Source organism: Micromys minutus (assembly GCF_963924665.1).
Source record: "Micromys minutus genome assembly, chromosome: 15".
Classification (NCBI taxonomy): domain Eukaryota; kingdom Metazoa; phylum Chordata; class Mammalia; order Rodentia; family Muridae; genus Micromys; species Micromys minutus.
The window spans coordinates 51968206-51982856 of record NC_137984.1 but is presented as its reverse complement, the minus strand read 5'-3'; the positions used below and the strand labels follow the sequence as shown (position 1 = coordinate 51982856).

Below are 14651 nucleotides of genomic sequence, written 5' to 3'. Positions count from 1 at the left end.
CCTTGGCTAACACTTGGGATTTATCAAGGATTCTATACTTATTTCTAAACTAATCTAAGCATTGGTCACTCTATACCTTCCCAAGGCCATGCTTCCCACGTTTTGTACTCGGTACACAGTGTATAGAAAGACAAGCAAGAACTGCACAGTGCTTGTTATGTCTTAGTAGATAAAGTCCAGAGAGGAGGAGGATGGAAGGACCCCAATGAGGGATGCAACCATGTTTACTAGAGTGGTTCAGAGGTTCACATGAGGGAACAGATAAGAATAAATGGGTGGGGACAGTGTGACATCACTCTGGATGCTAGCACAGAATGGCTGTTGGGCAAGCAACTCATGTCCGTTCCATTACTGTGTAGTTTTCTGTTTCTCAGTAATGTGCTCTGAAAGGTACAGCACTGTGAAAATGAAGTCAAACCAGCAATTACACTGATGAGTGTGCGGGGCTGGGACTCTGTGACAGGACGTGGCTTGAGAAAGTCAATCAGATAGCACCAGGAGGATTTCCACAGATGGACATGGTAGCAGACTGACTAGCTACGTTTTAAGAAACTGAGATGGGAGAACCAGGGTCATTTACAGAGTTTAAGTCTGAATGTTGATATAGATTTGCCTATGATAGGGGAATGGCTTGAAAGAAAGCAATTATTTACATATATAAGAGATGCCTTACATTTCAGTATCCTTCATTTATGTAGCCATATTGTATGTTGAAGAAGAAGTACTATTAATGTGAAGATTAGATTCACTGGGCTTCCTAGGGAAATCGGTACAAATCCCACAAACACTGTGCATACTAAGGCAAGAGCCAAAGTTGTCACCATGTAGGCAAAGGGCAGGCTGCAGTTCTGGGAGGAAATATCTAACTTTTACCACTAAGGTAAGGACTCTCAGGTGTGATCTGAAGGAACCTGGAGGGGCTGAGGTGCAGGAAAGACAAGAGTCCACACTCTGCGTTAACACAGCAAAGCTACAGGACACACACCTGAGAATCTGCATTGAGCCACCCTAGAAATTGTGAGTTCATCTCCACAAGAGCAGAATGAAGAAATGCATTTCTCTACTAGTTATATAAAACTGGAAATTAAGGAACCCTTTATGAATTAGTGCCATAAATTAGCCTGTTCATAAAATCAAATATTGTTTATAACATTTGGTTTAAATATCTATATGCATTTACTATTCCGACAATCTTGGGACAGCAATATATATGGCATGAAGTCAATACCACGCAAATAAGCATAAACTATTTATTACAGTTTCTCTCCAATGAAAATGTAGGTATGCTGCTTATACACTATAATAAAATACAGCTGTGTAATATAGCTCCTTATAGATTTTTAAATATAGGTAGGCATTTTTACTTACCTTTCTAATAGATATGTTATCTGAAACTGCATGCATTTTCTTACAATACAGAAGGCAAGAAGGAATAAAATATACTACTGCTGCTGCTACTACTACTACTAATAATAATAATTCTTTCGGCTCATTCATCCTCCCATTAGAGAGATTGTAGATTGTGTCCTGGGGAGTCTCACTATGACAGGGTGAACACAGGTCACTGTCCCAGTGACTCATTTTTAAATATTTTAAGTGTACAATAGAAAAATATTAAATGTTCTAGGATTGTATATAAGTTGATCAATTAAAATGAAAATAGTCAATAGATTAGGGAATAAAAAGGCTGAATTACAGAATCCAGGTTTTCCCAGGCCTCGTTGCTCGGCGCGAAGTATGTATATGACCCTTTTCCTTCGATCTCTTCTCTCAGCTTTGAGACATCGGAGTAGTGCTGGGTGGTTGTGGCTCCCACAATGCCCAGTGTGCCATAAACATGGTCAATAGGCATCACTGAAACAGTCGGAAACAAGAAAATGCTTAGAAGTTGATTTCCAGAATATTCTTACACAATCATTCAAACTTTACCTATTCCCCAATGTATTGAACTGATCAATTTAAGCAAAAGTATCCCAGGAATGACCTACTTTGCACAAATGCATTTGGAGCTTTATGTAACAAAGCTCTACTCACTCCTGTATTTCTTATGTCCTTAGTCTTAGGGAAGTGTGTTTTAAAATGTCAAACCGAAGTAACATTTAGTAAATCCTGCCCCATCACTTACAGTTTAGTCAGAACTTTTAGAGAATGTAACTGATTACTTTACCAAAAAGATAAGGTGCTTCTTGGCTTCACAGAGACTGGCAAGGATAACGCATGTGCTACAATGCTGGGTTGAGTCTCAGCACCAGGCTATGTTTATACCTATGATTGTGATGGTTCTTGGTCCCTAAAGCGAGATATGGACACAGTTCTCTCCATTTTGATTTGAGAAAAATGTATCTACTACTTTCAGAAGGGTCTCCTGGAACCAACCTGATGCCAACCTGTGAAGAGAGAGCTAGCTCTCTCCAGGCAGCCTGCTTGTCTGATGCTGTTGATTTGAAAATTGGTGTCATTTGGAAACAGTCATAAAGTAAATGACTACCTTAGCCAATTCCTTGAGATAACTATTGAACTAAATCAAAACCATAAAGTCTAAAAATACCCCACCAATAAGGTTAAATCTAATAAGGTTTCATGGTAATTCCAGGCCTAGATTGAGCAAAACACATTGTAGGTCAAACTGAGCTTAACAGTTTCCATTGGGGAAAGCCTGTAAAACATGACCTCATCACTAACAGCATTAACCAAGCATTGAGTCTCAGCAAGTGAGGAACTCGATAGTCTTTCATCTGCTCAGACCTGTGTGTATTGCGGACATCAGCTTAGCCCCTCATTCTGAACATGGTGCTATGCCAGGGACTATCTATAGGTTAGTGTTCATGACAGTAAGTGCTTTGGAGTTTATGTGCAATTCAAGGTCTGGAGGACCTGTGCCTAGCAGGAGAACCTGTTGTTGAGGAGCAGGATGTGGGAAAGGGTGCTGATTGGCTTTATATATCCAGAGGAAATGAAAAGCAACTTCTTTTATTGGCACAACTATGGCCAACCACATTTCAAAAACAAGGACTGTTACAAACCCAGAGCTCGTCAGCTAGAGATGTTGCTTTCGTAAGTAGATGCCATGCTTCTAATCAGGCACAAAGAAAGAAGACAATCTGAACTAATTCCAATTAGGCTCCACATCAGTGTCTAGTGTCATCAGTTTCCCATGCGTAAGAAGAGTGCTCTAATATTTTACCATGTGATTAACACAAAAACATGGAGAATTTTCTTAGTTTATGATTGATCCAAGCATACTCATCCACACACCTATAGACCCATGCACATACGCATACCCCCACATTCATGCATGCGTGAACGGTTGGTGTGCTGAACTCATTCCTCACAGAGGACCATGTATAATCCAGAAATGTAGATGTTACCTGCCGGGCAGCCTTTCATTCCTTCCATTCTCATATAGCCAGGACAGCATTCATATAGCACAGTGCTGCAGAGGGGGAATCTCAGTGTTAACAAAGAGACCTGCAAATGGTGCACTTTGACATAAAATGAACAGCATATTAATTATTCCTACACTGTGCTGAGGTTGCAGAAGCCAGCTTTTGTTTCTGCCCTTCAGATGCCAGATATTTATGCAAGTTTAGTTTTTCTCTGCATCTTCAATGCAGTGGGGGAAAGTCCTGCAACTCAATGAGTGATGGAGTTCATTTTGAATTTTCTCTGTGCATTAGACAGATGCACCGAGAAAGGTTCTTGATATGGCAGAATTCAGTCTTCCAAACAGTATAACACAAGAAGAGCAGTGATAAAGTCAAAATACTAAGTGTTGTGAACACCGAAAGAATAGCTTTAGGATAACTGTATTAGCTGTAAGTACAAGCAAAATGTTTATTATTATTATTATTATTAAAGTATATGCTACCTGAAACAATATAAATATATTAACCCACTCTAATGTATGAAATCCTATCTCGTGTAAAGTTGTTTGTATGAATTACACAAGATAAAAGGTTTCTTTAGTGTTTTCATGTGTATACATGAAATACTTTGATCAAAACGTACTCATTTTTACCTTCTTCTGTCTTATTATTTAATTTTTTTCCATGATAGTATCTAGTGAGACCAGGCTAGCCCTGAACTCCTTATGAAGTTGTGGCTGACCTTGAACTTCTGACTCTCTCTGCTAAAAGCCATCATAGTGATTTGATGTGGTGTTGGGGACTGAACCCGGGGCTTCGTGCATTTGAGAAAAGCAGTCAGCCAAGTGAACTGCATTTATAACTGAGATACTTTAAACTGAGTAACTTTAAAAATTATCAGTATTTATTTTGTAATTTATTAGTTATGATTATTAATTTAACTGCGCTATACAAATTCAAACTTTCCTATTTTATTTTACTTTTCTCTGACAGTTTCAAGAGTTGTCTGAACCCAAAACAAGGCAACTGCATGTCACCTGAAGCAAATCTTCATTTGCCCCCTGTGACAATTATGCTCCTATAGATCTCCAGGGACATAAGTCCACTATGTAGAAATTAATTGAATGTTCTTGTGAATTTGACTTATGCACATCATAAACAATAGAATGAGGTATGACTATAGTAAGGGACCTGAAGATCCAGGGGATGAAAACAGGACCCTGTCAAACACTGATGCAATCTGGTAATCAGCTCTGAAAGTCACCCTGTGGAAGAACAGTGGCCTGCAGTCTCAGCTGATATGTGGACAGTGTGTTTTTCTGTGGGGATGTTTCAAATACAAAAGGAAAGCATGTATTACTACACAGCAATCTCCTTTCCTATATGGCCAGGAAGTCAAATAAATCAAGAAGGCACAATAATTGCTCTGCACAGCTTAGAGGATGGGGAGTTTGTCCTCACTATCTGAGTAGTAACAAAAATGTCCTAGAAAGCCAACTGAAAAAGTCACTTGCACCAACAGGAAGCCCACAGAATATAGGGAGTCTCCATTATTGTAAACAGTACCTTGAACCTTAAGCCTGGGGATGCTAATGCTTTCTAGAGTCTTGGCCTGTTTTAGTAAATTCCCAATGTCTCTGTTTAACCAGAAGCCAACCGGAGAAACTGTGTGTCACAGAAGATTCTGGCTACTCTGGCAGAAGGGCATGAAGGGCCAGCCAGGCTTCCTCCCTGTGCAGGCCACTGGTCTCTTTGCTTACTTGAGATTAACATTTGCATTTGTGAAGTGTGTAAATGTGATTTGAAGTAGAAGCTAGTGGAGAAAATTTTACTAAGGGAACATTGTTAAAATTTTGGTGAAAACTCTGGCTACAAGCACAAACTTTTGTTTAATGGAAAACAAAAAAGTTGACTTTGGTTGTGTGACAACATTGGAGTCTCTAATATGATTACACTGTGCAAATATGATGTCTTTAACTTCCAGGAAGAACAAGAAAGCACTTTCCTTAAAGATTCAACATGGAAAGGACATTGACTTTCCAATGTGTTGTGTTTGTTCCAGTAACACAAGGATAGAAATTATCTGTGTGCCTGTCTGTGTGTCTGTCTCTGTGTGTGTGTCTGACTATGCATATATCTATCCATCCATCCATCTATCCATCTATCTATCTATCTATCTATCTATCTATCTATCTATCTATCTATCTACCTATTCATTTATTTATTTATTCATTCATTTATTTATTCATTGGGTGTCTCACATTGGAGCTCAAGGTATCTTAGATTTGGGGCAGTCTTAGCCTCTTTGGGGGTACCTGTATTAAGTAGATATTCAGGTTCCTCAGTCCTCAGGCTGTCTCATAGAGGATACAGTTCAAGTTGATTGCAGTGAGGGGCCTTTCCGTTATTCTCATCACTGAGTTGACATGAAAACTCTTTCTGATTTACTGAGCTACCCTACCTTTGAGACAGCTCCTTCATTGCAAAATGATCAATTAGATAAATGATTCTTAACCTTTATAGATCCAGAGTTTTTATTTTTCTTACCAATAGCTACAGTGAAATAAATCAATAATCACGTCTACATAAACAATACTGTTTTCTAGCTTTACATTGATCAGTGAAATAGACAGGAGAGCTGTAGAAGAATCATCCTTTTAGCTACAGGGATATTCTACCGAGTGATAGGCTTTGGCATCACTGCAATGTTTCCCTGGGAAGTCAGGGCAGTGTGAGGGAAGGGTAGCTTCGTTCTCACTTTGTGCTTCAGTGAAAACTCGGGCGAAGTGGAATCTTTATCATGATGCCTAAATGACATGAGAAACATTGATCTGGGCTTTTACAATTCAACATTTCAGATCAGTTTGATAGACTCTGTGTGTGTGTGTGTGTGAGTGTGTGTGTGTGTGTGTGTGTGTAGATATGAGAAGAGCAAGTGAAACACAGAGGCTCTCTTAAGACAGAAGAGGGCAATACAACCAAGAGTGTACAATGAGTGGAGACTACGTTTTTCACATGGGTTCAGGATGTTTCACACTGCTTTGGCCTCTCCAGCCCATGGACTTAGAGAGAAATCTACTCTTCCAGCAGTGGTGTTGAGAGGGAGCTTCTCTACCTGTGTATGAGGCTCTGTCTTAAAACATGAGTTTGGACAGTATCTTCAGACAGGGGCATGTGCCCAGGAAGAAGTGAGTACCGTCCTGTAAGATCTTCAAACTGTCAGTAAAGAAAAGGATGAGACTCACGTTTTCTTCCCGCAGATAGCACCTTGATACCAGTTCTTACAGGAGCTGAAGTATTTCTTTTTGGTGCCCAGAATCTGCTGGAGGGCACAGACATTTGGGCTAGAGATACAGGGGAGGGAAAAAGAGTTAATTGATAAGGCGCCTACCTCTTCTCAAGTACAGGTCAAGTGAAAGAAATGTTTGGATGAAGTCCTGACATTCTAAGATGGGGTTGTAACTTTGTACAAAGCTAACTCCTGCCCCAGTTCTACTGAGTTGCTGGGAAAAGCAGAAGTCTAAGGAAGACAGGAAGAGGAGAGAGAAGGGGGAAGGGAGGGGTAAAGGAGGGAGGATAGGATGTAGGGACTGGGGTGAGAATGAGGGGAGAGGGAAGGGAAAAGGAAGGGGAAAACCACTGTATACTTGAGACTGATACCAGTATTTCAAAACGTTAACCTGGCAGAAATATTTAAACAACATCAGACTTAGCAGAGTTTGAATTTTATGTACAAAATACTGTTAACAGTGAAAATTGTTTTAAACTAGCCATGCATTCATTTGAAAGATGGGCAGCTTTAAGGTTTTTCTGGACAGCAGAGATGGATGGCAAAGGACACAAGTCCTACCTCAGTCTGCTGTGTGTTCCCCAGATGCTCACACAAGTACGTTAGTGTTAAAAGTCACCTTTGAACAACGCCTTTACACAAAGGAAATTTGTTCCTTTAACGAGAACAAATAAGAGTATCCCCCCCCCCCATTTCAATTTTCAGTTTGCTTTCTCTTAAAAGGATGGAAATCCTACTCCACTGCTAAGAACACTGCTCTGAGAACTCAGAAAATGAAAAAGAAAATCTCCCCAAGGCTTAGGGAGGAATGCCAAGAGTCCCGTGCAAAAAGTGCAGATGTTTGCTTGACTTAGTAAGATGTTTCTAATTACTTTTTAAAATCCTACATTTACCCTAGAAGATAAAACTATTTCAAGGAATTCAGAGAAGCAGATATTCAGGCCAGAGTTAACTTTTCACATACAAAACAAAGGAAATTTGCATAGATAGCCTGCAAGACATCTCAAAGCCCTTGACATGATACCATCAGAGAGCAGATACGGTGATTTTAAAAACCATATTCTGCAATAACAGAAAGAAATAAAAACCCCAGGAAACTGAATTACTAAGAATTACCCAACTGTATTTTGTTAATTCCAATAAAATTAATAATCCACATCAGGTAGTAATACTTGCTATCTTGATAGCAATTCTTATAAGTTTAAGACATATATATATATATATATATATATATATATATATATATATATATCATAGTAACATATATCTATGTCTATATTTACAGAATACTCAGTTTGTTTCTTTTCCTATTACCTTGAAATAAGTAAAACAACAACAGCTACTCTGAGATGCATTTACAAGGAACTTCATACATACTTCTAGAACAAGCTAAGTGGAACAAAAAGATAAAGCAAGCCAGGGACTTACCCCTGATCCCGACCCCTGATGCGGCTGTGAGCCAGGACCTTGTCATAGTAACTGTTGGCATTTGCAGGGTTAACATCGCACAGGAACAGCAGCAGCAGAACAGATAAGGGCAGGAGGGGAACCATCTTCAGCCCTGAGCTTGGTCCGGGAAAAGAACTGGTCTGTGCTCTGCAGAGCTGAATTTATATAGCTCTGGGCTGTGGGAGGGAGCACGGCTGTGGGAGGGGGCGCTGGGCCAACCTGAAACTTGCAACTGTCTTGCAGAAGCACCAGCAACCCTGTGCAGTCAGTGGAAGTTTCCTGGGTTCCGAGCAGTCTGCATTCTTTCTCCTATTTGTTTTTATTCACGGTGTGCCTGTTTTTTGTTTCTATAGGTTTACTTTGTGAAAACAGCTGTATCTGAGTTTAGGGGCCCCTCTGCCATCTGCCCCTGTCATTCTGTGTCTCTGAGCTCAGTTACTTTTCTGGTTTGATCTTATCATGCTTGAATCATTCCACAACAGAGCACTGAGGTTATTTTTCACCAGAAAAGAAATCACAAAGAAAATTTAATGTAAATCCTGGATAGGTTTGCAATGCATATAAAGTTTGATTTCCACAGCTGATGTGGAAGAAGCACGTATTACTCAAAGTTCTATGAAACTTAGAGCACGTTTTTTCAACTCTTAATGAGTATAGAGGGCTAAGTAACACAGATCAACTTGGGAGAGTTCCTCTAACTTTTGATATATATATATATATAATAAAATTCTACTTTTTATTGCTTTCCATTACTCACACTCCATATTCTGATAAGCCCTGGAAACAAGTATTACTAATCCAGAAGTAATGTGGCAATTAAATGCATATCAAGAAACAGGGCTGCTGCCAAGAATAGCCTTCTTATTTTTAAAAGAACAACAGTACTGTCTTGGTGTTGAACTTCAGCGTCCCCGTGTGAGAGAAAACACAGAATTTTGCCTCTTCACACATGGCATGTCAGATGTAGAGAATCCTTTTAAAGAAGAAGCTTCGAAGATCAGAAGGTTCAGTAGGCAGGGAATAGAAATAGCCACCGGTCTCTGTGAACGCACAGCTTTTAAAGCATCCTTAAGAGGGAGGCGTTTCTGGGCTGTATTGTGAGGTCCCCCCTCTGTTATGAATATCAGTATTGTTTTCCCACAAGGCAAAGACGCCATGGCTGGATTCTTTATATTTTCCAGTTGGAAAAGTTTAAGGGGAGGCCAGAGAGAATCCCTTATCTGGAGAGATGTGCGAGCTGTCCGTGGGAACTGCCTTTCAGTGCTGACAGCTAATTATTAAGTCCACAGTCAAACAACACAGCTGAGGATGAGCCAGCAGCCTCTGTCACGTTTGGAAGTTTGGTAGTAAAGGATTGAAAATGTACAAAGCTATCTCTGGGGAACTGGGAGAGAAGATATCATAGAAAGTAAACTATGTTGCTTCCAGGGAACTTGTGTGATAGAAACACTAATCTTTTATTTATATTTATCTAATTATATTTATCTAAATGAAACTATTCTGAATTTAAATGCCCTTTTTCTTGTTTGCTTTGTGAACAGCTTTTGTACAAACAGTGGGTATTGGTAACTGCTCAATGAAAGGGCAGCCCTATCTCATGCATACAAGGTCTATTTGATATCAGCCAACTGGCTGTTAGAACCCTCTGGTAACATCATTTATTGACGAGGTTACTGTGATATTCTGACAAGCAGCACACATTTACTGTTTTGCACAAAGCAAAACATATTCTCATATGACAGAGAGGCATTCTGAAGCCCCGCCCCCTTTTTATAGCTTCCAGTGATAGATAGAAATTCTTCCACTCCAAGCACCATCTTTAAGATTTAGCAAACTCCCATGGAAGTCAACTAATGCCAACCCTTAAAACATATTTACCAGTTGGGATCAGTAATGACATCAGGGAGGGTCTTCCAAAGAAGAGCTGGGGGACGCATGGACCACCCATAAATCCAGAGAAGAAGAGCCGAGAGTTTAGGTAAAGATGAAGAAATCAGAATACTTGAGAAACAGAGGCCAAGTCAGAAAGCTGATGCTGTATATTAATTGTCGGAAGAAAGTCCAAAGCTAGCCAGATTGGGAACAGCTGAGAAAAAGAAAGCAATTTTGAAACCGAGAAGGGAAACTTAGCCCAAGTTGTAGAAGAGAGTGGAAAAAAAAATCTACAGAAGGGCACACTCTCTTCCGTGGCTCTCATCAAAATTCTGTCTCCACACAGGACCCTTTCTCTTCCACTCTGTGGAACTATCCTGACCCTACTGACCCCTGCAATTTTCCTACCAGTTGGGAAGATGACGGAAATCATGAAAATGAAGTCCGACTTTCCAGGGCTGCAAAGTCTGACCCGGAGATGAAAGTCATTAAAGAGAAAGAAATGGTTCATTATGTAACTGAAGAGAGATAGTGTCTGAGAGACATTTGCCTCTGGCCGTGGGACGGTGATTTACAGGCGGTTCTCTATTGTCTGGCCTCTGGAGACCATGAGGTCATTGCACTGCCGCACTTACTCACCACTGTGAAACTAACCTCAATCTCCTGCAGGCCCCGGGACTCCTCGTGGACTGTGCATTCTGTTAGCCTGTGCACACAAGCCGTAAGCAGTACATGCCCTGGGTCTTGATTGTATCATGAATTTGAAAACGCTTCTATGTTAATACATGCTTCATGAGTTGTCATGGCACATAAGCTCAACAGTTGCTTACATGTAGATTACATAACACAATGTACTCCTACAGGCTCAGCTAAGCCTTGAGGTTAACCCTGCACCTTCTTAGGAAAAGTACTTCTCAAACCCTCCGCGCCTGGTCTGTGGCGACTATTAGCTGTCTCTAGTCCTGCAGATGGATATTCTATGCAAGACTCGGTGATCTTTAGTTTCTTCGACTGAGGCCACCTTTTAAGAAGATTATTAGATTGAAAGAATTTAAACCAAGAATCATGTATTAGTTTCCCATCTTTCAAATGATGTGTATAAATAAAATAAAAATTGAGTATCATCAGCCAGCCATAGGCTTGGAAATTGAGACTGACCCGTCCTGAAGGCTCCCGATAGGAAGTGGGGCTTCTGAAGCCTTCTTTTCAGTATCTTCTCGGCTTTTCCCCAGTGCTTCCAGCACAGTCTGCACTGACACAGGAGAGGCAACGGAACAATACTCAGGGAAAGGTGGGGTTCACTGCACACCAGAGTTGGAACCACATTAACTATGATAGGAGCAGGGCAGAAGCCTTTGGGGTAACAGAGGGTAAGATGGTGCCTTCTCACCCTCCTTGGACTCTGCCTTCAAAAGCCTTTTATGCAATGGATCATTTCTCTATTGGGTAGTCATGTCAGCTTCACCCTCACTGAACTGAATGCATCTGAAACAATGTATTTTGTATCAGTGCTGTCTACTTTGTATTTCTCTGGAGACATCTAGTGGAGAAAGTATGGTATGCAAATGTTTTTAGAAACACTGGTAATGTCTGTTACATTTTGATTAAACTGATAAATTGAAATTCATAGAAAACCCACTTAATTTCAAAGTGCCAAGTTGGAATCTCTTGCAAGAAATCTCTCAAGGCTCATGCAGAAGGGACTAATGAATGATGCCAAATCTGGATGAAGGGTGAAGGTGTGGGAAATGGTTGAAAATAGATCACTTCACTGTCTGAGTGTTTCTTTTCCTACGCTGACTGACACATGAAAAGAAAGCATGACTATGTGTGTGTACACATATATGATGATACACATGTGTGTGCCTGTGCATAGAAGCCAAAGGCTGACACTGAGTGTCTTTCTCTCTTTCAACCTTGTTTTATTCTTTAAGAATTTCGCAAAATATATATGGTGCATTTTGATTATATAACCTTCTGTCCTCTAACTTTCCCAGAATCTCCCATGGCACCTGCTCAACTTCATGTCCTATTATTCATCTATCTGTCTATGTATGTATGTATGTATGTATGTATGTATGTATGTATGTATGTATGTATATATGTATGTATATATGTATGTATGTACATATGTATGTATGTATGTATGTATGTATGTATGTATGTATGTATCTATCTATCTATCTATCTATCTATTTATCTAAAACCATCGAGTCCCAAGTTAGTGCTAAGTGTGCATGTGTGTGAATTCATCCACACTTTGCCGAGCCATCCATTATTGTAGCTCATAGGGTCCACACCTGGGTAAACCTTTTGGTGGCTTCTCTCCCCCAGAAGCCTACATGAGGTTCCCATATGAGGTTCCAAAAGCCTGCATTGTTTGGGGTGACCACCAACTTGAAGGAATGTATCCCACACCTGCCACTGGGCTTTTTGTTTGGTGAATTGTGGCTTCCGAGAGACGCATGTTTTTTAACTGCACTTTAACTCTCCTCCCCACCCTTTCTCTGTGTGTATATGTATGTGTGTGTATAAACATACATATATGTGTGTATAATATTATGAAGTTTACACAATAATCTATACTACAAATAGACAATAGTCTAATACATATGCATATATAAGTATATACATATGCACACACTTATACAATAGTAGGTGTCTATATGACTTTTTTTGACATCTTTTGTGATCTCTATTCCTTCTTCTATTCTCCATCCATTCAAACCTATCTGCTCACTATTCTCTTTCCCCATTTTAATATCTGCTTCTTTTCTTCTAGCATCCTCCTGCCATGGATCCTTTCTAGTTTCTTGGGTTCTGCAGGTGTTCTCAGTTAAACGCACGGAGATCTAAAACAGCAAAGCTAGGATGCACACAGGAGAGGGAGTCAGTGTCTGTCTGTCTGGCTATGGGTTACTTTATTCAGTATAACTATTTCTGGTTCACCTATCTTAGTTTGGGGGAAAATATTTCTCTCTGAGCTCAGAGCACATTGCTTAGCTATTCGGGACACCAGCAGGTTCTGAGATTGGTGTTCGAGGGTTATAGATGTGTTCCACCATGCCTGCAGGGGTTATGGATATGTACCACCACATCAGGCCATTTACATTGTACTGGAGCTCAGAGTCAGGTTCTCTAACTTATAAGACAACTTATGCTTTGCCACCTGATCTTCTCTCCAGGCCATGGTGAGTGTTTTATTAAACAGACAATCCCTACATGGCTTGTCTCCCACATTCACATTCCTTGTCCCCTTTGGCACTCTTGATATTGGCCACATCAAACCTTCTGTCTTCACAGACAAGAGACTGATCATCTGCTCCATCCACACTGGCTTCTGGTATTCCTCCTGCCAGACACTAAGATGAAGGGAGAATGGTTGCTATAATAAAATGAAATTACTAGGCACCTTTAGGCTGCTCAAATCTTGAACAGAATGATGATAAACCACAGTAGTTCGAGTTCCTTTCCCCTTGGGAGCTCTTTTTCTCACCAGGGTCCCATCTCACACTTCTACTTCTGTATACATGCTTTTTCTGTATTTATGTTCAAACATTAATGCCAATCATATATTCATGACACCTGCCACACGTGTACATGTGACACATAGCTCCAAGATGTGAAAGAAACTGTGTGATTTCAAACTGCCTCAATCTGAATTTTTGTGTTTAACACCACAATCTCCAGTTCCATTAATTTTCCTATGAGTTATGCAGTTTTGGTCTCACCATGTATACACTCAGGTCCCATGATTTATTTATCCACATCTTTAAAGTTATTTAAATTTGAAATATCACCTAGCACTAGGAACGGTTTTACTTCTGCTTTTTCTACCTCTTTTATTTTTTCCCCAAAGATTATTGATCTAAGACAGAGAATTATATTGAGGAATACTGTGAGGAATCCAGATCTTGTTATAGATCTGTCAGAGGTCTCAAATCAAAATGTTTAACTTCCATAGTTCACATTCTAAGCCTCTCTCTGTGTGTCTCTGTCTGTGTGTGGTTAGTTCTCCCCCCGCCCCAGTCTGTTTCTGTTTCTGCCCCCTTCTCTGTGTGTATGTGGCTAACTTGCCCCCTCTCTCTGTGGTTAATCTGGCGCCTTTCTCTCTCTTCTCTCTCTCTCTCTCTCTCTCTCTCTCTCTCTCTCTCTCTCTCTCTCTCTCTCTGTGTGTGTGTGTGTGTGTGTGTGTGTGTGTCAGTCAAGGGCACATTGTTCAAGTTCTGTGGATTTATACAACATCTCAAATCTTGCCAGTTATTGTGTTCTCTGTTCATTCCACTATCATCTGATATAACCTGTGAGGTTTTGTTTCATTTTATTTTGTTTTTTAGTAATGGCATAAAGTCTCATTGTAACTAGTAAGATTTTAATCAATACTATCAAACCTTTAAAAAATCAAGTACTGACAAAATATATTTGTATACTTTTATGCAAAAATGCTTAAAATCTGTACATTTATCTTTTTTAAAAATAAAGTTGTTCAATTTTTAATAAAGAAATGTAAATAAGTAAAATAACTGATAAAAATAAAAAAAATAATGGCATAAAGTATTTTAGAGAAAGTCCCATAGGTTTCTGAGAAGATGTCTGCCCCTTGGTGTCTGATGCGATACACTTTAGACATCCATGGTCCAGTTTAACTCTGAAGTGTCACCTCTGGCTTCTGTTGG

General features: G+C 39.9%; 1 protein-coding gene across 3 annotated transcripts in view; it reads right to left on the bottom strand.

The window, feature by feature from the left end:
• The window catches only part of POSTN (periostin), a 33220-nt gene extending 22002 nt beyond the window's left edge, over positions 1-11218 (bottom strand). For 2 of the 3 annotated variants that reach the window (XM_080929516.1, XM_080929514.1), the window contains exons 1-5: positions 11134-11218; positions 8083-8220; positions 6611-6709; positions 3369-3433; positions 1697-1854 (exon numbers count right to left, since the gene is read on the bottom strand). In XM_080929516.1, coding sequence (XP_080785642.1) covers positions 1697-1854; positions 3369-3433; positions 6611-6709; positions 8083-8207 — 447 coding nt within the window. In that variant the 5' untranslated portion in view covers positions 8208-8220; positions 11134-11218. The remainder of the gene's footprint in view (positions 1-1696; positions 1855-3368; positions 3434-6610; positions 6710-8082; positions 8221-11133) is intronic. The other variant, XM_080929515.1, reaches the window with a different exon arrangement.
• Between the last annotated feature and the right edge of the window lie 3433 nt (positions 11219-14651).